Genomic DNA, 22,707 nt, shown 5'->3' with positions numbered 1-22,707 from the left:
CTGCACCGTGACTGGATGACAGAGGTGGGTAGTAACGCGCTACATTTACTCCGTTACATCTACTTCAGTAACATTGTACTTCTAAGTGTAGTTTTAATGCAACATCAGTGTAAAACCAAATATATATTATTTAATGTATATTATTGTTTTAATTGCTTAAGAGATATTCCTGGCTCTGAATTTGTTGTTCATTGCTATTTTTGTGTTTTTGTTCATTACTTGTTGCCGTCATCATTAAAGGAACAGATTACTCATCAGTTACTCAGTACTTGAGTAGTTTTTTCACAACGTACTTTTTACTTTTACTCAAGTAAATATTTGGGTGACTACTCCTTACTTTTACTTGAGTAATACATCTCTAAAGTAACAGTACTCTTACTTGAGTACAATTTCTGGCTACTCTACCCACCTCTGCTGTATGATATTAATATGCTATTGTTATCTAAGCAGGAGTCTTTTTCTTCCAGAGGCTGCAAAAGCTGCCCACCAGTCAGCCATCGGGGGCCTGGTGGTGGACACCCCGCCGCACCCGGCGCTCGGTAACATCCTGGGCCCGGCAGCGGCGGTGCTGTCCAGCGTGCCCCCGCCCTACCAGCCGGTCAGCGTGCGGCATCTGGACTCGCAGTCCAGCACGGAGGACCTCCCGGACTACTTATGGCTGGTCAACTGTGAGAGCAAAAAGCCCGAACCCCACAGGTAAGAAGAGACCGTCTCCGTCACCTGCGAGACGGCATTCTGTCTTCCTTTGCTTTCTATCCCGACTGCCACTCTCTGTCTCCATGCCGACTGGCCTTTGTGTAGCTCCGCGCCGCTTCGCTTGTCTTTGGAGGGAGACCGGGAGTATTTGCTCCTGGAGGAGTGCGAGAGCAGGACTCTTTCTCCACAGCCTAGTCTGTGAGTGGTGCCGCCAGTCTGCTTGTGTGGAGTGTCTCACCCTCACCCTGTTAGGACCCAAAAAAAAACCCAACAACCTCCGGCGAGGATTGCGGTCCATTTGAGGTGTTTGAAACATCTAACAATTTAGATCAGACCCGCTTAGTCATCATGTGCATGTTTTGAAACTAACCAACAGTATTTGAATGTATGGGATGGGCACCGTCTCCATTGTCTGCATATGCTTAATACTGTACATTAGGGAAGATTTTTATGATTAGATTCACAGTGACAAGAAGTGCTGCTTATGTGTAATGCTCCCCCTTGTCCATCAGTCATACCAGAGAATGATAGACTATCGTCCGGGCCGATTGTCGGGGCTGATAATCAGTTTATAAAATTAGTGTGTGTATATACAATACAGGCCAAAGGTTTGGACACACCTTCTCATTCAATGTGTTTTCTTTATTTTCATGACTATTTACATTGTAGATTGTCAGTGAAGGTATCAAAACTACGACACCTGTGAAGTGAAAGCCATTTCAGGTGACTAGCTCATGGAGAGAATGCCAAGAGTGTGCAAAGCAGTAATCAGAGCTAAGGGTGGCTATTTTGAAGAAACTAGAATATAAAACACGTTTTCTGTTGTTTCACCTTTTTTTGTCAAGTACATAACTCCTTATTTGTTCATTCATAGTTTTGATGTGACAATGTACAATGTAAATAGTCATGAAAATAAAGAAAACTCATTGAATGAGAGTGTGTGTGTGTGTGTGTGAGTGTGTGTGTGTGTGTGTGTGTGTGTGTGTGTGTGTGTGTGTGTGTGTGTGTGTGTGTGTGTGTGTGTGTGTGTGTGTGTGTACATATATAAATGCGTGTGTATATATGTGTGTACGTATATGTATAAATGTGTATCTACTGTATGTATATGTATGTATGTGTATATATATGTGTGTACGTATATGTATAAATGTGTATCTACTGTATGTATATGTATGTATGTGTATATATATATATATAGTGTATGTGTGTGTGTATATATATATATGTATATATATATATATGTATATATGTATATATATATACATATAAATATATATATATGTATGTACTGTATATGTGTGTCGATATTCCAATATTGTCCAACTCTTAATTACCAATTCCAATATCAACCGATACTGATATATACAGTATTGGAGTTAACACATTATTATGCCTAATTTTGTTGTGATGCCCCGCTGGATGCATTAAACAATGTAACAAGGTTTTCTAAAATAAGAGAACAACTTATATATATTTATATATAAAGGTTTATTTGAAATACAGATACAAAAAACAGACATCTGAAAGAGTTATCCAATGTATGCATCATAGTGTTTGTAGCCAAAGCTGATTTACACCACTTGTCCCCAACAACAACAACACAGATCCAACATCATTAAAATAGGAAAATAAAAAATACATTAAGGCAAGATGAGTCGACAATAATGATAATAGAAATAATACAAATTGCAAACTAGATAAAAGCCAATAATAATAATAATAACACAGACAAAGTGCAGATTAGATTAAAAAACAATTAGTAAAAATTAGTAAAAACTGAACATGGAAACATGATTGTTGCTCAAAAAGCGCTAATTTTGTTTCTTTTTTGAAAGTGACAAATGCAGGTATACTTTTCAAAGTGTCAGGTAAAGAGTTCCATAGTGGTGGTCCTTTTATTGAAAAGGCAGTCTGCGCAAAAGATGTGATACGGAATGGAACGCAACAGTTGCCTTTTGACATTGCTCGGGTGGTAGATCTGGTTCCACTTTGTAGAGCAATTGGGGAGCAGAGTTATCCAAGTATTTAAACACCAGTTAGACTGTATGTAACTAAATAAAATTGGTAAAACTTAAAATATTGTATCTGGTTCAAATTTGATATCGTATACTCTTCTTGTCTAAGACTTTCAAGGCACGATTGTAAAGACACTCAATGGTCTTGATTGATGACTGGTGTACCTTCAACTCAAGTTATGGAAAAAAGTGCCAACATGGCACTCAGTGCATAATTTTTTCTAACATGCTTCAAAACAGAAGCTTGGAATATGGGACAGGCTCTCCTGGAGATAATCCTGATACTCACTACAACTATGAAAATACTATACTTTGACTTTCTCAAAGTGCATTATTTTTTTTATTTTTTTTTAAACATGCCTCAAAACAACAGCTACAAAAACAATGAATGCACACAGCTTATGTCCAGAGTATACTAGAGTAATAAAGTACACAATACCATAGTCCTCCTTTAGTGCAAGACTGCCTGGCATACTGTATAACAGGGAATTATAAACTGGGCTCAATCTGCCCTGCTCTAACGTTATTTGTTAGAGTAACACAAATGTGCTGCAAGCTGGTGGTGAGTGCTTGAAGTGGCCTAGCAGTCAGCCAGAGCTTCTGAAATGCTGCGTTGAGACAGGGCACCTCCGTTCACTGCAAGCTGCAAAGTGTGCACCATGCAGGGCGGACTAGCCACACCAAACTCCACCGTAACTTTTGCCAGACTGCGTGTGTTGTCCCTGACCACAACGTGGGCTTTTGCCCTTGGGTGGTTTTGTTGTATTTTAGTTTTTCTTGGCGGAGTCTTTAAGCAACAACTGTGTGGTACTACTTTTTTTGGCTGTTTGCTTTCCATCCATCTTCCGCTTGCATTCATCGTGTATCTCCTCATGATTCTTGGAAAGGTGGGGGATCAAATTGCTCGTATTAAAGGAAGACGCCTTCATTCCTCCAATAGCCGACTTTTTGCAGTCCTTGCAAGTTGCCAGTTTTTTATCCGTCAAACACACTTCAGAATAATCCCACACCATAGATATGGTGTCGTTAGTCAGTCACCGAGCGAGCTCGCTCGTTAGCCACGGCTACAGCACCGGCAACAACACACTCTTGTTGTTGTTATGCTACGCTGGCGGCGGTTTGATGAGGTCATCACGCGTCGCCAGTAAACCTCTCATGCTGCAGTCGTCAACTCGTGTTATGTGTGGGAGAGGGGAGGGGCTGCTGATTGGGATATGTACCGCTCCGTACAGCGGCGTTTTAAAAAGTCATTAATTTTACTTTTTGAAACAGATACCGCTAATTTCCGATATTATATTTTAAAGCATTTATCGGCCGATATTATCAGACATCTCTAACTTAAAGCCATGTCCAGTGGTTACTGACATACTCCATCCATTTTCTACCGCTTATTCCCTTTGGGGGGGGCGCTGGTGCCCATCTCAGCTACAATTGGGTGGAAGGCTGTGTACACCCTGGACAAGTCGCCATCTCATCGCAGGGCCAACACAGATAGACAGACAACATTCACACACTAGGGACCATTTAGTGTTGCCAATCAACCTATCCCCAGGTGCATGTCTTTGGAGGTGGGAGGGGCCTATCCCCAGGTGTACGTCTTTGGAGGTGGGAGGGGCCTATCCCCACGTGTATGTCTTTGGAGGTGGGAGGGGCCTATCCCCAGGTGTATGTCTTTGGAGGTGGGAGGGGCCTATCCCCAGGTGTATGTCTTTGGAGGTGGGAGGGGCCTATCCCCAGGTGCATGTCTTTGGAGGTGGGAGGAAGCCGGAGTACCCGGAGGGAACCCACGCATTCACGGGGAGAACATGCAAACTCCACACAGGAAGATCCCGAGCCCGGGATTCGAACCCCAGACTACCCAGGACCTTCGTATTGTGAGGCAGACGCACTAACCCCTCTTCCACTGTGAAGCCCTACTGACATACTATTAATTTTAAATTAATTTTTACTGCAAATGAATATCGGGTCCAAATATCGGTTATCGGCTTCCTTGACTACTCTTGATCAGTATCGGCCCTGAAAAAAGACATGTTGGTCCATCTGTAGTTATTGGTGTAAAGATGGTTTCCCCCTCTTGTCGTCCTCTCAGAGCCCACGCCGAGTGTTCCAAGTCTACCTCCTCCGAGACGGACCTGAACGACAACGTCCCCACTCACCGCACGCCCACGTCCTCCACGTCCTCGGCCAAACATAGCTCACACAACGGCTACTTCCCGCAGCACCCGGCCTCCGCCTCGTCGCTCTACGACTCTCCGCCCCCCCGCGGCGCCTCCCTATTAAGCGACAACGGGCTGTACCACCTTCCCCGCAGCTACTCTCAGGACACCGTGCTCCTGCCCAAGTCGGCCTCCTCCCCCACGGCTCACCCGGACGGCGACGGCTCGGAGCTTTACGTCTTCAACACGCCCTCACGCAAACCTTCCATGGAAAGACAAATGCGTGAGCTTTCCATTAGCTACGACATCCCGCCGACGCCCGGCGCCAACTCCACCTATCAAGTTCCCCGCACCTTGTCCTCTGCGGGGGTGGGGGGCTCAGAGGGGGATGTAATGCCCCCGCCCAGGCCGCCCAAGCCTTCGCTCGGCTCCTCCTCGGGGCTGCTACCGCCGCCCCCTGCTGAGCGTTCCCCGACAGACAATTACTTGGTGCCTCGCTCGGCCTCGGAGACCGACGGAAACTACTGTGTGCCTACCAGTGCTGGGACTAAAGCTTTACGCAGCAACACCATCGGAACGGTGGACTGCTCGCGCATCCGCAAAGGTTTGTGTTCCTTTTTTGCATGTCGCAGATAAACATTTCATACATTTTTTTTTTCGGTAGATTTCGCCTCCCAGGACTGTTACGACATTCCTAGATCATTCCCATCGGACAAGAGTTGCTCCTTTGATTTCAACGAGAGCTTCAACAGTTACTTTGTAAGTAGTAATATTGTGCAAATGAAGCACAAGCAGCTATTTTCATACAAATTGTTAAGTCCCACTCTTCTACTCCAAAAAGGACCCACGGACAACTCACGATTTCCTATTGATCAACTTTTGTTTTTTCCAACTTGAAACTTTGTTGGTTTAATTTCAGTTGATCTTCAAAATTATCATCAGGTTGTAAACCAGACCTGGGCAATTAAGGCCGGGGGCCACATACGGCTCTTTAATCTTTTCAGTCTGTCCCGCCGGACATTCCCAAATCATTTTTCATACATTTTGAACTATATAAATTATTCTAGTGGTTGGAATCTGCACTTATGCCTGATATACTACAAACCCTGTTTCAATATGAGTTGGGAAATTGTGTTAGATGTAAATATAAACAGAATACAATGATTTGCAAATCCTTTTCAACCCATATTCAGTTGAATATGCTACAAAGACAAGATATTTGATGTTCAAACTAATAAACTTTATTTTTTTCAAATAATAATTAACTTAAAATTTCATGGCTGCAACACTTGCCAAAGTAGTTGGGAAAGGGCATGTTCACCACTGTGTTACATCACCTTTTCTTTTAACAACACTCAATAAACGTTTGGGAACTGAGGAAACTAATTGTTGAAGCTTTGAAAGTGGAATTCTTTCCCATTCTTTTTTTTATGTAGAGCTTCAGTCCTTCAACAGTCCGGGGTCTCCGCTGTCGCATTTTACGCTTCATAATGCGCCACACATTTTCCATGGGAGACAGGTCTGGACTGCAGGCGGGCCAGAAAAGTACCCGCACTCTTTTTTTACAAAGCCACGCTCTTGTAACACGCGCTGAATGTGGCTTGGCATTGTCTTGCTGAAATAAGCAGGGGCGTCCATGAAAAAGACGGCGCTTAAATGGCAGCATATGTTGTTCCAAAAGCTGTATGTACCTTTCAGCATTAATGGTGCCTTCAAAGATGTGTAAGTTACCCATGCCTTGGGCACTAATGCACCCCCATACCATCACACATGCTGGCTTTTGTACTTTGCATCGATAACAGTCTGGATGGTTCGCTTCCCCTTTGGTCCGGATGACATGATGTCGAATATTTCCAAAAACAATTTGAAATGTGGACTCGTCAGACCACAGAACACTTTTCCACTTTGCATCAGTCCATCGTAGATGATCTCGGGCCCAGAGAAGCCGGCAGCGTTTCTGGATGTTGTTGATTAATGGCTTTCGCTTTGCATAGTAGAGCTTTAACTTGCAGTCACAGATGTAGCGACAAACTGTATTTAGTGACAGTGGTTTTCTGAAGTGTTCCTGAGCCCATGTGGTGATATCCTTTAGAGATTGATGTCGGTTTTTTGATACATTGCCGTCTGAGGAATCGAAGGGCAAGGTCATTCAATGTTGGTTTCCGGCCATGCCGCTTACGTGGAGGGATTTCTCCAGATTGATGTCAGTTTTTGATACAGTGCAGTACAAACCCCGTTTCCATATGAGTTGGGAAATTGTGTTAGATGTAAATATAAACAGAATACAATGATTTGCAAATCCTTTTCAACCCATATTCAGTTGAATATGCTACAAAGACAACATATTTGATGTTCAAACTCATAAACATTTTTTTTTTCAAGTAATCATTAACTTTAGAATTTTAGAATTTGATGCCAGCAACACGTGACAAAAAAGTTGGGAAAGGTGGCAATAAATACTGATAACGTTGATGAATGCTCATCAAACACTTATTTGGTACATCCCACAGGTGTGCAGGCTAATTGGGAACAGGTGGGTGCCATGATTGGCTATAAAAACAGCTTCCCAAAAAATGCTAAGTAATTCACAAGAAAGGATGGGGCGAGGTACACCCCTTTGTCCACAACTGTGTGAGCAAATAATCAAACAGTTTAAGAACAACCTTTCTCAAAGTGCAATTGCAAGAAATTTAAGGGTTTCAACATCTACGCTCCATAATATCATCAAAAGGTTCAGAGAATCTGGAGAAATCACTCCACGTAAGCGGCATGGCCGGAAACCAACATTGAATGACCGTGACCTTCGATTCCTCAGACGGCACTGTATCAAAAACCGACATCAATCTCTAAAGGATATCACCACATGGGCTCAAGAACACTACAGAAAACCATCCATCCATCATCTTCCGCTTATCCGAGGTCGGGTCGCGGGGGCAGCAGCCTAAGCAGGGAAGCCCAGACTTCCCTCTCTCCAGCCACTTCGTCTAGCTCTTCCCGGGGGATCCCGAGGCGTTCCCAGGCCAGCCGGGAGACATAGTCTTCCCAACGTGTCCTGGGTCTTCCCCGTGGCCTCCTACCAGCTGGACGTGCCCTAAACACCTCCCTAGGGAGGCGTTCGGGTGGCATCCTGACCAGATGCCCGAACCACCTCATCTGGCTCCTCTCGATGTGGAGGAGCAGCGGCTTTACGTTGAGCTCCTCCCGGATGGCAGAGCTTCTCACCCTATCTCTAAGGGAGAGCCCCGCCACCCGGCGGAGGAAACTACATAAAACCACTGTTACTAAATACAGTTCGTCGCTAAATTTGTAAGTGCAAGTTAAAACTCTACTATGCAAAGCGAAAGGCATTTATCAACAACATCCAGAAACGCCGCCGGCTTCTCTGGGCCCAAAATCATTTTAAGATGGTCTGATGCAAAGTGGAAAAGTGTTCTGTGGGCTGACGAGTCCACATTTCAAATTGTTTTTGGAAATATTCGACATCGTGTCATCTGGACCACCGGGGAAGCGAACCATCCAGACTGCTATCAACGCCATCTGTGATGGTATGGGGGTGCATTAGTGCCCAAGGCATGGGTAACTTACACATCTGTGAAGGCACCATTAATGGTGAAAGGTACATACAGGTTTTGGAACAAAATATGCTGCCATCTAAGCGCCGTCTTTTTCATGGACGCCCCTGCTTATTTCAGCAAGAAAATGCCAAGCCACATTCAGCACGTGTTACAACAGCGTGGCTTCCTAGTAAAAGAGTGCGGGTACTTTCCTGGCCCGCCTGCAGTCCAGACCTGCCTCCCATGGAAAATGTGTGGTCCATTATGAAGCGTAAAATACGACAGCGGAGAAAGAATTCCACTTTCAAAGCTTCAACAATTCGTTTCCTCAGCTCCCAAACGTTTATTGAGTGTTAATAAAAGAAAAGGTGATGTAACACAGTGGTGAACATGCCCTTTCCCAACTACTTTGGCACGTGTTGCAGCCATGAAATTCTGAGTTAATTATTATTTAAAAAAATTTTTTTTATAAATAAATTAAATGATATATGGGTTGTACTTGTATAGCGCTTTTCTACCTTCAAGGTACTCAAAGCGCTTTGACACTACTTCCACATTTACCCATTCACACACACATTCACACACTGATGGAGGGAGCTGCCATGCAAGGCGCCAACCAGCACCCATCAGGAGCAAGGGTGAAGTCTCTTGCTCAGGGCACAACGGACGTGACGAAGTTGGTACTAGGTGGGATTTGAACCAGGGACCCTCGGGTTGCGCACGGCCACTCTCCCACTGCGCCACGGCGTATAAGTTTGAAGATCAAATATGTTGTCTTTGTAGCATATTCAACTGAATATGGCTTGAAAAGGATTTGCAAATCATTGTATTCTGTTTATATTTACATCTAACACAATTTCCCAACTCATATGGAAACGGGGTTTGTATTTCCCCCTTTTTTCAGTAGGAATTTTCAGCTTCTAAGTTACTTTTTTTATTATTTATTGTAGTCTATTTTATTGGTTCACCAAAGCATGTACTGTGTTTCATATCTTTAAAATATCCATAACTACAGTTTGCTGGTCTTTGCAGAAAAATAAAGGAATGATGCCAGTGGGCAGCCAGTCCACCGAGGAGGTAGACCAGAACTACGTACCCATGAGTGCCAATTCCCCCTCGCACCACCACTCGGGCAGCCTGTCGGAGCCCGTGCACGAAACCAACTACGTGCCCATGACCCCGGGCACCATGGAGTTCTCCTCGCTGGGGAAGCAAGTCCCGCCGCCTGCCCACATGGGCTTCCGTTCCAGTCCCAAGACCCCCCCTCGGAGGCCCCTGTTGAGCGACTGCCAGCCGCCGCCAGTTGACCGGAATCTCAAACCAGACCGCAAAGGTGAGCACGACTTTTTTGTGGCGTGGGGGCCGGTGCATGCTGGCACTTGAGTGCTGACACAAGTTGGCTCTGCTCACTAATTCAAGCATAAATGTGTTTTTCTGTTGTGACGTCTAAATGTATTAAGCGCCAGCATCCTCCCTGCCCGCCTTTGCCCGTCTTATTACATCACTTGAATTAGTTTCACGCTCGTTACATCCTCTTACAGCCCACACAGTGAGCGCCTTGTCAAAAGCCTTTTATTTTTGTATTTTTTGTCCTGAACTTGAGAGGCTCTGCAGACTGTTTTGGACGGGGAGGGAGGGGCCTGTTGTTACCCCGTGCCATTGGGTGAGCGGACTGTGGTCACCTCTGTCCCCTTTGTTTCCTGGATGTGAATGGAGCTCTTTGATGAGAGGACCTAGCAGCGAGAAGGGGGGGGGGGAGATTAGCATCTAGGCAAACTTTTAACGCTGAGTAATGCAAACCACAACCAGGATTGTCAGCAAAGAGGAGTTGGGAAATGAAATGAAGTTCAGCTCAGCTTGCTAGGATCCAGGCCAGTGCTTCTTAACCTTGTTGGAGGTAGCGAACCCCACCACTTTCATATAAGCCTAACCCCACCACTTTCATATAAGCCTAACCCCACCACTTTCATATAAGCCTAACCCCACCACTTTCATATAAGCCTAACCCCACCACTTTCATATAACCCTAACCCCACCACTTTCATATAAGCCTAACCCCACCACTTTCATATAACCCTAACCCCACCACTTTCATATAACCCTAACCCCACCACTTTCATATAACCCTAACCCCACCACTTTCATATAACCCTAACCCCACCACTTTCATATAACCCTAACCCCACCACTTTCATATAACCCTAACCCCACCACTTTCATATAACCCTAACCCCACCACTTTCATATAACCCTAACCCCACCACTTTCATATAAGCCTAACCCCACCACTTTCATATAACCCTAACCCCACCACTTTCATATAACCCTAACCCCACCACTTTCATATAACCCTAACCCCACCACTTTCATATAACCCTAACCCCACCACTTTCATATAACCCTAACCCCACCACTTTCATATAACCCTAACCCCACCACTTTCATATAACCCTAACCCCACCACTTTCATATCACCCTAACCCCACCACTTTCATATCACCCTAACCCCACCACTTTCATATCACCCTAACCCCACCACTTTCATATCACCCTAACCCCACCACTTTCATATAACCCTAACCCCACCACTTTCATATAACCCTAACCCCACCACTTTCATATAACCCTAACCCCACCACTTTCATATAACCCTAACCCCACCACTTTCATATAAGCCTAACCCCACCACTTTCATATAAGCCTAACCCCACCACTTTCATATAACCCTAACCCCACCACTTTCATATAACCCTAACCCCACCACTTTCATATAAGCCTAACCCCACCACTTTCATATAACCCTAACCCCACCACTTTCATATAACCCTAACCCCACCACTTTCATATAACCCTAACCCCACCACTTTCATATAACCCTAACCCCACCACTTTCATATAAGCCTAACCCCACCACTTTCATATAACCCTAACCCCACCACTTTCATATAACCCTAACCCCACCACTTTCATATAAGCCTAACCCCACCACTTTCATATAACCCTAACCCCACCACTTTCATATAACCCTAAACCCACCACTTTCATATAACCCTAACCCCACCACTTTCATATAACCCTAACCCCACCACTTTCATATAACCCTAACCCCACCACTTTCATATAAGCCTAACCCCACCACTTTCATATAACCCTAACCCCACCACTTTCATATAACCCTAACCCCACCACTTTCATATAACCCTAACCCCACCACTTTCATATGCACATTCACCCAACCCTTCTTTAGTGAAAAATAAAAGTGTTTTTTTTTCGAATTCAAGACAGTTATATGTTTTTGGTAACACTTCAGTATGGGGAACTTATTCTAAGTAAGAAAGACTTCATTTAGAGTTTTAGAGTTTTTTGGACACTAGGGGAACATATTTAAAGTAATAAAGACCTCATTTAGCGTTATTTGGTTAGGGTTAGAGGGTTAGGGTTATAATGCTGAATAAGGCATTAATAAATACTTAATAATGACTAGTTAACAGCCGATATGTTACTAATTTTCATGTTAATAAGCAACTAATTAATATTGAATATGTTTCCCATACAGATGTTTTACCATGTTTTTTTTTACAGGTGCACAAAATGAACCGTGCAAGAACATCACCTTGTTCAAACAACAAAACCAACTCCATACAAATTACACACCTGCAAATCAGTCAGCGGTTGCCGTATCCGTTATACGCCGATAGGGAGACGTTTGTATCTACACGATGAGTTTGGTGTGTTTTGACCTCCGCCGAACACCTGAGGCCGACTCACCGAACCCCTAGGGTTTGATCCAACCCAGGTTAAGAACCACTGATCTAGGGCTGGGCGATATGGCCTTTGATTATTAATATCTCCATATTTTTAGGCCATGTCACGATACACCATATATATTTGGATATTTGGCCTTAGCCTTGAATGAACACTTGATGCATATAATCCCAGCAGTATGATGATTCTATGTGTCTACATTCAAACATTCTTCTTCATACTGCATTCATATAAACTTTCATGCAGAGAGGGAAATCACAACTAAAAGTGTATTTATTAAACAGTTATTAAGCAGTGGCACAAACAAACATGTCATTTCAAAACAGAAAGTGCAAGATTGTCAGAGACATTTTAAAACAAGCTATGAGTGCACTTTTGTGCATGATGTCACTAAGATGACATATCAAAACAACACTAAATTAAAGTGCACTTTTTGTACAGAACGCCACTACAATAGTTTAAAACAAATAAAGTGCACTTTTGTGCATGATGTCACACAAGATATTTCAATAAGTGTCAAATAAAAATGAGCTGCGTAATAGGAAATCAAATAGTGTATGTCCTTCGCTATGTGGTAGGTTCCTGCGGGCGTTATCTCCTTCTGTTGTTGACTTTTTTTTTTTTTCATACAGTGTTGATCTGGAAATGGTTGTCGGCATTTTGATGGTTTGGCACCGGCAGAGTTTCAAGCACTCTTTATTTTCTAGCGGGAGACTTTTCAAATTATGCTACATTGGCAGTGCCACTACTTTCTGTAGCAACGCTTTTGCCGCATGAATGTTGAACATATTCCCGCTTGACGCCAAATCACTGCCGGACGATGGACCCCGTGCGTTTTTTCTTGGTAATTATTTCTTCCTCAATTTGCTACCAGATTCACGCCATCTTTTTTTCTCGTATTACCACTGGCACTGCTCCGATAGCATCACAGCTTCCGTTACCATGTCGCTACCTCTCTGCTCCGCGGGAGCGTGTGACGTTGCACACGTGACGTATGTAAGAAGGTGCGCTAGTTGTACGTCTCTGTGAGAAGGAGAGACAAGAAAGAGTGACGTATGTGACGTATGTAAGAAGGTGCGCTAGTTGTATGTCTCTGTGAGAAGGAGAGACAAGAAAGAGTGACGTATGTAAGAAGGTGCGCTAGTTGTACGTCTCTGTGAGAAGGAGAGACAAGAAAGAGTGACGTATGTAAGAAGGTACGCTAGTTGTACGTCTCTGTGAGAAGGAGAGACAAGAAAGAGTGACGTATGTAAGAAGGTGCGCTAGTTGTACGTCTCTGTGAGAAGGAGAGACAAGAAAGAGTGACGTATGTAAGAAGGTGCGCTAGTTGTATGTCTCTGTGAGAAGGAGAGACAAGAAAGAGTGACGTATGTAAGAAGGTGCGCTAGTTGTACGTCTCTGTGAGAAGGAGAGACAAGAAAGAGTGACGTATGTAAGAAGGTGTGCTAGTTGTACGTCTCTGTGAGAAGGAGAGACAAGAAAGAGTGACGTATGTAAGAAGGTGTGCTAGTTGTACGTCTCTGTGAGAAGGAGAGACGAGAAAGAGTGACGTATGTAAGAAGGTGTGCTAGTTGTACGTCTCTGTGAGAATGAGAGACGAGAAAGAGTGACGTATGTAAGAAGGTGTGCTAGTTGTACGTCTCTGTGAGAAGGAGAGACAAGAAAGAGTGACGTATGTGACGTATGTAAGAAGGTGCGCTGGTTGTACGTCTCTGTGAGAAGGAGAGACGAGAAAGAGTGACGTATGTAAGAAGGTGTGCTAGTTGTACGTCTCTGTGAGAAGGAGAGACAAGAAAGAGTGACGTATGTAAGAAGGTGCGCTAGTTGTACGTCTCTGTGAGAAGGAGAGACAAGAAAGAGTGACGTATGTAAGAAGGTGCGCTAGTTGTACGTCTCTGTGAGAAGGAGAGACAAGAAAGAGTGACGTATGTAAGAAAGTGCGCTAGTTGTACGTCTCTGTGAGAAGGAGAGACAAGAAAGAGTGACGTATGTGACGTATGTAAGAAGGTACGCTAGTTGTACGTCTCTGTGAGAAGGAGAGACAAGAAAGAGTGAGAAGAGCCTGTAGTGTAATGCCAACAGGTAAAAGCAACTGAGTGAGAACGTACAGTATACTCCAATATCACAATATAGTCATTTTCTATATCGCACAGAGACAAACCCGCGGTATATTGAGTATATCGATATATCGCCCAGCCCTACTAGGATCTGTAATTCCTGATTCGGGCTTAGTTGGGCTCAGACGGTAGCGGGGGGTGTATATTGTAGCGTCCCGGAAGAGTTAGTGCTGCAAGGGGTCCTGTTGTGTTAATGTTCTGTTACGGTGCGGATGTTCTCCCGAAATGTGTTTTGTCATTCTTGTTTGGTGTGGGTTCACAGTGTGGCGCATATTTGTAACAGTGTTAAAGTTGTTTATACGGCCACCCTCAGTGGGACCTGTACGGCTGTTGACCAAGTGTGCTTGCATTCACTTGTGTGTGTGAAAAGCCGTAGATGCTATGTGATTGGGCCGGCACGCACAGGCACTGTCTTTAAAGCACGCCCCCAATACTGTTGTCTGGGTGGAAATCGGGAGAAATTCGGGAGAATGGTTGCCCCGGGAGGTTTTCGGGAGGGGCACTGAAATTCGTGAGTCTCCCGGGGGTTGGCAAGTATGACTGGGAGATGCAGCTGCTCTGGACTTCTCCCAACGTCCGTGTACCACTCCGTACAGCCGCGTTTGAAAAAGTCACGCTGCAAAAACTGAAATCTTAGTAAGATTTAATATTTCAAATATGGGGGATATTTGTTTATTTTCTATCAGATAAGATAGTTATTCTCACCAAGCAGATTTTATATTAGAATGTTTTACTTGTTTTAAGGGTTTTGGTCCTAAATGATGTCAGTAAGATATTACAGCTTTTTGCTAAGATCTGATGACCTATATTGAGTAAAACATGCTTGAAACTAGAATATCAACTGTTGCAAAGTTGTGTCATCAACACTCACAAGTAGAAAACTACTGTTTTAAAGTAATAATTTCTTACTTCAAGCATGGCAAAAAAAATGTTTATAATGCCGAGCGCATATCATTATCTTAAGATAATGGCACAAGCATTTACTTCATTTAAGAATATTTTTAACATATTGAGCAAAAAGGTCTCTTTTTTTTCGACCAAGAAAAGTGCACTTGTTATTAGTGAGAATATACTTTTATTTTTGGGTTGCTTGAGGTCAGCTAATTTAACTTGTTTTGGAAGGTCTTGACAAGCCAAATGTTCTTGTTCTATGGGCAGATAATTTTGCTTAGTTCGGGTAAAATACCCCTCATTTTTGTATTTTCTTTCTTGTTTTTGAACACTGACTTTTTTGCGGTGCATACATTTTCCTTTTTTAAACCGATACCGATCATTTCCGATATTACATTTTAAGGCATTTATCGGCCGATAGTATCAGTTTTTCATAACATGGTCACTACTACCTAGTTTCTCTTATCTTTTTATTTTACTGCTATATTTTTATTCCCATTGTTGCTTTTGATTTGTATTCTTTTTGTATAATTTTTCTATTTTGTTTCCATTTACACCCCCATTATTTACTTTTTAAATTGATCTTAACTCTGCACATTGCTGCTGGAATTTAAATTTTCCTGAAGGAATCAATAAAGTACTATCTATTTATCTACTGATTATCTTTAGGTGGAACAAAAACAGCTGACACTGCATGGTTGAAACACTCATTCTTTTATTAATAATAATAATGTCAATAAATCATATCTCTCAATGCATTCTTTTTGAAAAGAATGATGTCACCTTACAAGATTGTGGCACGTGCTCAGTGTGCTTCATGTGAAAAACCGCCGCTTGTCCGCCAGCCAGTGAGACGCTGGCGTCCGTTCTCACCTCGACATGGCTTCCACGGACGCGGCGTGCTTCCGGACAGCTGGTCACGCATGCACAGCTGTCATGTCAGTCTTTGTGTGGGAAGGCGCTGTGGTGCATGTTTGGGAAGCTTTGTGTTGTCATGGTGATCATGCCGCATTCAAGCCAAAGTGATCTGCAAGGGTTTTTTTTTCATATTGACGGTATCCTCTTGTGATTGAAATGATTAAGTAACGTCTTCTTTCACCAATCAGGTCAAAGTCCTAAGGTAATAAGAGAAAAAGGAGTCTGTTTAGAGCGAACCGACTCCCAAACCGTAGGGGAATTTCCAAGAGGACGACGCAAGGGTAGGTATTGAACACTGAAGTGGACCAATCCTCTTGGACCTGTCTTCTTCTACTTGAGGTTTTGCATGTCTGGATCTATGTTGCATCTTTTGTTGTTGTTGCCGGGACACTTTTGAAAGCATAGTCTGGGTAACATTATGCACGGTGGCTTCCTTGAGTTGATGGGCTCACAAAAACTTGACAATCTCTTCAAAGGTCACTGGACTAACTTTCCTTTCAAAATAACTTTCCTTACTCGCAATCCTCCATTTTGTCATTGTTTACTTCTACATACTACACCATTGAAAGTTGGCAGAAGCTCCTCAGCAGAAAATGTGTCTAAAGTGCGGCCTGGGAGCCATTTTCATCCCATACTATTTTATTCTAAGGCTGTCTCAATAATGAGAGGTGACTAGAATTGGGGATTAACTATTTATTCTACAAAAAGTTGTTAGTACACTGCAAATAGTGAAATCTATCTCAAATAAGGGTGATATTTGCTTATTTTCTGTCTGATAAGATAATTCTTCTCACTAAGCAGATTTCATGTTAGTGTTTTAAGGGTTTTGGTCCTGAATGATCCCAGTAAGATATTACAGCTTGTTGCTGAGATTTGATGACCTATATTGAGTAAAACATGCTTGAAACTAGGACTGGGCGATATGGCCTGTTTTTAATATCTCATATAACCCTAATATACACCATATATATCTCCATATTTGGCCTTAGCCTTGAATGAACACTTGATGCATATAATCACAGCAGTATGATGATTCTATGTGTCTACATTCAAACATTCTTCTTCATACTGCATTAATATATGCTACTTTTACACTTTCATACAGAGAGGGAAATCACAACTAAGTCAATTGACCAAAAGTGTATTTATGAAATAGTTATCAAGCAGTGGCACAAACATTCCAAACCGAAAGTGCAAGATTGTCAGACACATTTTAAAACAAGCTATGAGTGCACTTTTGTGCATGATGTCACTAAGATGACATATCAAAACAACACTAAATTAAAGTGCACTTTTTGTACAGAACGCCACTACAATAGTTTAAAACAAATAAAGTGCACTTTTGTGCATGATGTCACACAAGATATTTCAATAAGTGTCAAATAAAAATGAGCTGCATAGTAGGAAATCAAATCGCTATGTGGTAGGTTCCTGCGGACGTTATCTCCTTATGTTGTTCACTATTTTTTCATACGATGTTGATCTGGAAATGTTTGCCTGGGCGATTTTTTTTTTGGTGTGGCATGGAATGAAGATGTTGAAATGCAGAGTAAGCACTCTTCATTCTCTAGCAGGTGACTTTTCAAATGATGCTACATATTAGCATTAATGCTGCATTTTGTAGCAAAGCTTCTGCCCCACACTTGACAAATCATGGTCGTCTGCTGGACATATTCCCACTTGAAGCCAAACCACCGCCAGACGATGGACCCCCTGCTGTTTTTCTTCGGAATTAATTATTCCTTCATTTCTTACCAGATTGCCACCATCTTTCCCTCTTATTGCCATTTGCATCACAGCTAACGTTACCCATGCTGCCACCTCTCTGCTCCGTATGTGACGTATGAGGTGACAGTATGTGAGGTATGAGGTGACAGTATGTGAGGTATGAGGTGACAGTATGTGACGTATGTAAGAAGGTGCGCTCGCTGTCTGTGAGAAGGAGACACAGGAAAGAGCGAGAAGAGCCTGTAGTGTAATGCCCGCAGCTAAACGCAACTGCACTAGAACGTATACTCCAATATTACGATGTAGTCATTTTCTATGTCGCACAGAGACGAACCCGCGATATATTGCCCAGCCCTACTTTAAACTATTTTTTTCCAAATGTCCAAAACACACCCAGCAATGGTGCACGGGAAAGTGGGGAAGAAGAGGGGACAAGGCGCCCAAAATGGTCAAAAGTCCCAATTTTGTCCAATATACCTCCCCGGGTTCCAGTCCCACGAGTCCCGCTGCCTGCCGCACAAGTCCCGGGGTGCAAAAAATGTCCAAAACGCACCCAGCAAAGTCCCACTGTAAGAGGGGGAGAAAGTGAGAAAAGTGGGCAAAATACCCCAAAAATGTTCAAAAGACCTACCCAGGTTGGAGTCCCACAGGACATGAAAAAAATGTCCATTAAATCAAACAATTGAAAATAGAGCAGAATGATATAATATAAGGATATATGGTAATACTAATTAATAACACAGATTTGTGTTTAGATGTATTCATACATTTTTTTAGCTTTTTTTAAGGAAGTCATGTCATATAGCAAATTACCGGTACGCAAAATATTTGAAGTCATGGTGTATTTTGGCAATCTATGGGGAAACCCTGTCAGATTTTGCAGTACCGTATTTTTCGGAGTATAAGTCGCTCCGGGGTATAAGTCGCACCTGCTGAAAATGCATAATAAAGAAGGGAAAAAACATATATAAGTCGCACTGGAGTATAAGTCGCATTTTTGGGGGAAATTTATTTGATAAAATCCAACAGCAAGAATAGACATTTGAAAGGCAATTTAAAATAAATAAAGAATAGGGCTTCACGGTGGCAGAGGGGTTAGTGCGTCTGCCTGACAATACGAAGGTCCTGCAGTCCTGGGTTCAAATCCAGGCTCGGGATCTTTCTGTGTGGAGTTTGCATGTTCTCCCCGTGAATGCGTGGGTTCCCTCCGGGTACTCCGGCTTCCTCCCACTTCCAAAGACATGCACCTGGGGATAGGTTGATTGGCAACACTAAAAAAAAAATGGCCCTAGTGTGTGAATGTGTGTGTGAATGTTGTCTGTCTATCTGTGTTGGCCCTGCGATGAGGTGGCGACTTGTCCAGGGTGTACCCCGCCTTCCGCCCGATTGTAGCTGTGAGATAGGCGCCAGCGCCCCCCCGCGACCCCGAACGGGAATAAGCGGCAGAAAATGGATGGATGGAAAGAATAGTGAACAACAGGCTGCATAAGTGTAGGTTATATGAGGCATAAATAAGCAACTGCTATGTTAACCTAACATATTATGGTAAGAATCATTCAAATAACTATAACATATAGAACATACTATACCGTTACCAAATTATCTGTCACTCCATCCATCCATCCATCTTCTTCCGCTTATCCGAGGTCGGGTTGCGGGGGAAGCAGCCTAAGCAGGGAAGCCCAGACTTCCCTCTCTCCAGCCACTTCGTCTAGCTCTTCCCGGGGGATCCCGAGGCGTTCCCAGGCCAGCCGGGAGACATAGTCTTCCCAACTTGTCCTGGGTCTTCCCCGTGGCTTCCTACCTAGGGAGGCGTTCGGGTGGCATCCTGACCAGATGCCCGAACCACCTCATCTGGCTCCTCTCGATGTGGAGGAGCAGCGGCTTTACTTTGAGTTCCTCCCGGATGGCAGAGCTTCTCACCCTATCTCTAAGGGAGAGACCCACCACACGGCGGAGGAAACTCATTTCGGCCGCTTGTACCCGTGATCTTATCCTTTCGGTCATGACCCAAAGCTCATGACCATAGGTGAGGATGGGAACGTAGATCGACCGGTAAATTGAGAGCTTTGCCTTCCGGCTCAGCTCTTTCTTCACCACAACGGATCGGTACAACGTCCGCATTACTGAAGACGCCGCACCGATCCGCCTGTCGATCTCACCATCCACTCTTCCCCCACTCGTGAACAAGACTCCTAGGTACTTGAACTCCTCCACTTGGGGCAGGGTCTCCTCCCCAACCCGGAGATGGCACTCCACCCTTTTCCGGGAGAGAACCATGGACTCGGACTTGGAGGTGCTGATTCTCATTCCGGCCGCTTCACACTCGGCTGCGAACCGATCCAGTGAGAGCTGAAGATCCCGGCCAGATGAAGCCAACAGGACCACATCGTCTGCAAAAAGCAGAGACCTAATCCCGCGGCCACCAAACCGGAACCCCTCAATGCCTTGACTGCGCCTAGAAATTCTGTCCATAAAAGTTATGAACAGAATCGGTGACAAAGGACAGCCTTGGCGGAGTCCAACCCTCACTGGAAACGTGTTCGACTTACTACCAGCAATGCGGACCAAGCTCTGGCACTGATTGCTGGCAGTATCTGTCACTCGTAATCCATAAATCCCATGAAATCTTATACGTCTAGTCTCTTACGTGAATGAGCTAAATAAAATTATTTGATATTTTACGGTAATGTGTTAATAATTTCACACATAAGTCGCTCCTGAGTATAAGTCGCACCCCTAAACTAAAAAAAACTGCGATTTATTGTCCGAAAAATAGGGTAATTTGCTTGGTCGCTGGGATTACAAAGCCATGATGTGACCTACATTCGATTTATTTTTACCATATTTAAATCAAAGTGAATTTTGAAAATGTATCTCGTTTTTTGAATATTGTTTATTTGTTTATTTTAGAATTGACTGCAGGCCAGTAAAAGAAAACACTGCAAATGGCCCCTGGCTCGCACTTTTGGACACAGCTGCCTATTGTCACTCAAAGGCACTGAAAAAGGCCTAAAACAGTTACTAGTAATATTCTTATTATCATGCACCCTGTACATTTAACTAAAGCATCTATTTTTTTGTGCATTTACCAAAAATGCCTTTTTGCAGGACATAGGTTGTGTATCACGTTAGCACTGTGTTCCTTTCTTTTTCAGGAAGACCAGCTCCGTTGGAGATTAAACCACTGCCAGAATGGGAGGAGCCATGCACACCAGTCCGCTCCCCCGTCACTCGGTCCTTCGCTCGGGAGTGAGTATTGTTAATAATGTTCAGCTTTTTTTAAATGAACAAATATATATATATATATATATATATATATTCTTAGTGGCAACAACCAAGGGTGTGTTCACATGTGTTGGACAACTTATTATCTCAATGCCTTAACGACCAAACTAGTAGTCAAGACAACAGAATTGATGACTATCAATTTAAAAAGCTTTACTGTATATCTCCAACAAGTGGCCTCCTGTCTGATATGTGCCTCAATAGTCACTGAATTTATAATTGTCATTAATTATTTTTTCTTTTAAATAATAGGGCTGTCTTTCAGTAAGGATTTTCAAATGTTTCGTACTCCAGTCTGATTCCTTAGATATTGCCTACAGTCAACAAAAGAGGACATGTCCGGTGAAAAGAGGAGGTGTGGTCAGTCTATCGTAGCCCAGTCGCTGCTAGCATGCCTCGGTGTGCATTGTTTACACAACGTGCGCTACGCTACTTAATATGTTCCTGTGGAAACTAGTTCGGTTCACCTCCGCACCGAACCGAAACCCCCGTACCGAAACGGTTCAATACAAATTTACGTACCGTTACACTCCTAGTTTTTAGTATAAGTTTGTTGGTTTCAAGAAATGTAATCCCAAGCACATATCATTATGTCAAGATAATGGCACTAGCATTTACTTCATTTAAGAATATTTTTCCACATATTGAGCAAAAATGTGTCTTTTTTTCTACCAAGAAAAGTGCACTTGTTATTAGTGAGAATATACTTCTTTTAAGGTATGGGTTGATTGAGCTAATTAGGGACAGATGTCCCTTAGGAACAGAGGACACTATTGAATTTCTAAGGTTTTATTATTATTGTTTATTATTATACCGCCGCCTCTTTGAGCTGTAATTTGACCCCCTTAACGTGCTTCAAAACTCACTAAATTTGAAACATACTCAGGACTGGCGAAAATTGCGATCTAATCAAAAAACCAGACCCCAAAACTCAAAATTGCGCTCTACGCCCCCTAGGAAGAAAACACAGACAAAACTGTCTCTAACTTCGAGTAGGAATGTTGTTGAAACATGAAACAAAAACCACTATTTAGGTCTCAGTTAGACCTAAATTTCATACACTGACAACCCCCGGCTAAAATCAACGGGAAGTTTGCAATTGTCCCTTTAATACAAAAGTTGGCTAAAAAATTTCGCTTTTTTTCAAACACTGTCTCCTCTGAGGCCGTTTGTCGTTTCGGCTTCAAATAAACACAGAAGAGAGTTTGAACCCTTCTGATTAAAAGTTGATGAAAGAGTTTTAATTACTACCCCGGTTTGGATTTTATGAGCCCGCAAAAAAACGGTGCACTGCTGCTGTTGTGCTACTTCCGTCACAAAATGCCGGCTTCCTGCTCAGACAAAACTGTAGGACTGTCATACACACATGAAACTAAAACCTCAATATAGGTCTCACTGAGACCTATATTTCATACACTGACCGCCCCCAACTAAAATCAACAGGAAGTTTGCTATTCCCACTTCAATACAACAATGCATTACAGTCTAAAAATGCCGGCACATAGGCGTCCTTATAAAATGCGCAAGCCACTTTACAACTGTTATTACTATGAGACTGATGTATAACACGTGTATACAA

At 43.1% G+C, this 22,707-nt stretch overlaps 1 protein-coding gene across 12 annotated transcripts in view; it reads left to right on the top strand.

Annotated features, from left to right (window-relative positions):
• The window catches only part of gab1 (GRB2-associated binding protein 1), a 143,044-nt gene that overhangs the window by 104,360 nt on the left and 15,977 nt on the right, over positions 1-22,707 (top strand). For 8 of the 12 annotated variants that reach the window (XR_009803183.1, XM_061881166.1, XM_061881167.1 and 5 more), the window contains 7 exons: positions 468-696; positions 802-894; positions 4,801-5,471; positions 5,532-5,626; positions 9,454-9,754; positions 16,301-16,393; positions 20,999-21,092. Coding sequence is in view for 11 of the 12 variants with exons in the window: in XM_061881166.1 (XP_061737150.1) it covers positions 468-696; positions 802-894; positions 4,801-5,471; positions 5,532-5,626; positions 9,454-9,754; positions 16,301-16,393; positions 20,999-21,092 (1,576 nt within the window). In the remaining variant the exon portion in view is untranslated. The remainder of the gene's footprint in view (positions 1-467; positions 697-801; positions 895-4,800; positions 5,472-5,531; positions 5,627-9,453; positions 9,755-16,300; positions 16,394-20,998; positions 21,093-22,707) is intronic. The other 4 variants (XM_061881175.1, XM_061881170.1, XM_061881169.1 and 1 more) reach the window with 3 other exon arrangements.

Source organism: Nerophis ophidion, linkage group LG20 (assembly GCF_033978795.1).
Source record: "Nerophis ophidion isolate RoL-2023_Sa linkage group LG20, RoL_Noph_v1.0, whole genome shotgun sequence".
Lineage (NCBI taxonomy): Eukaryota > Metazoa > Chordata > Actinopteri > Syngnathiformes > Syngnathidae > Nerophis > Nerophis ophidion.
This window is presented reverse-complemented; position numbering and strand designations above follow the sequence as displayed.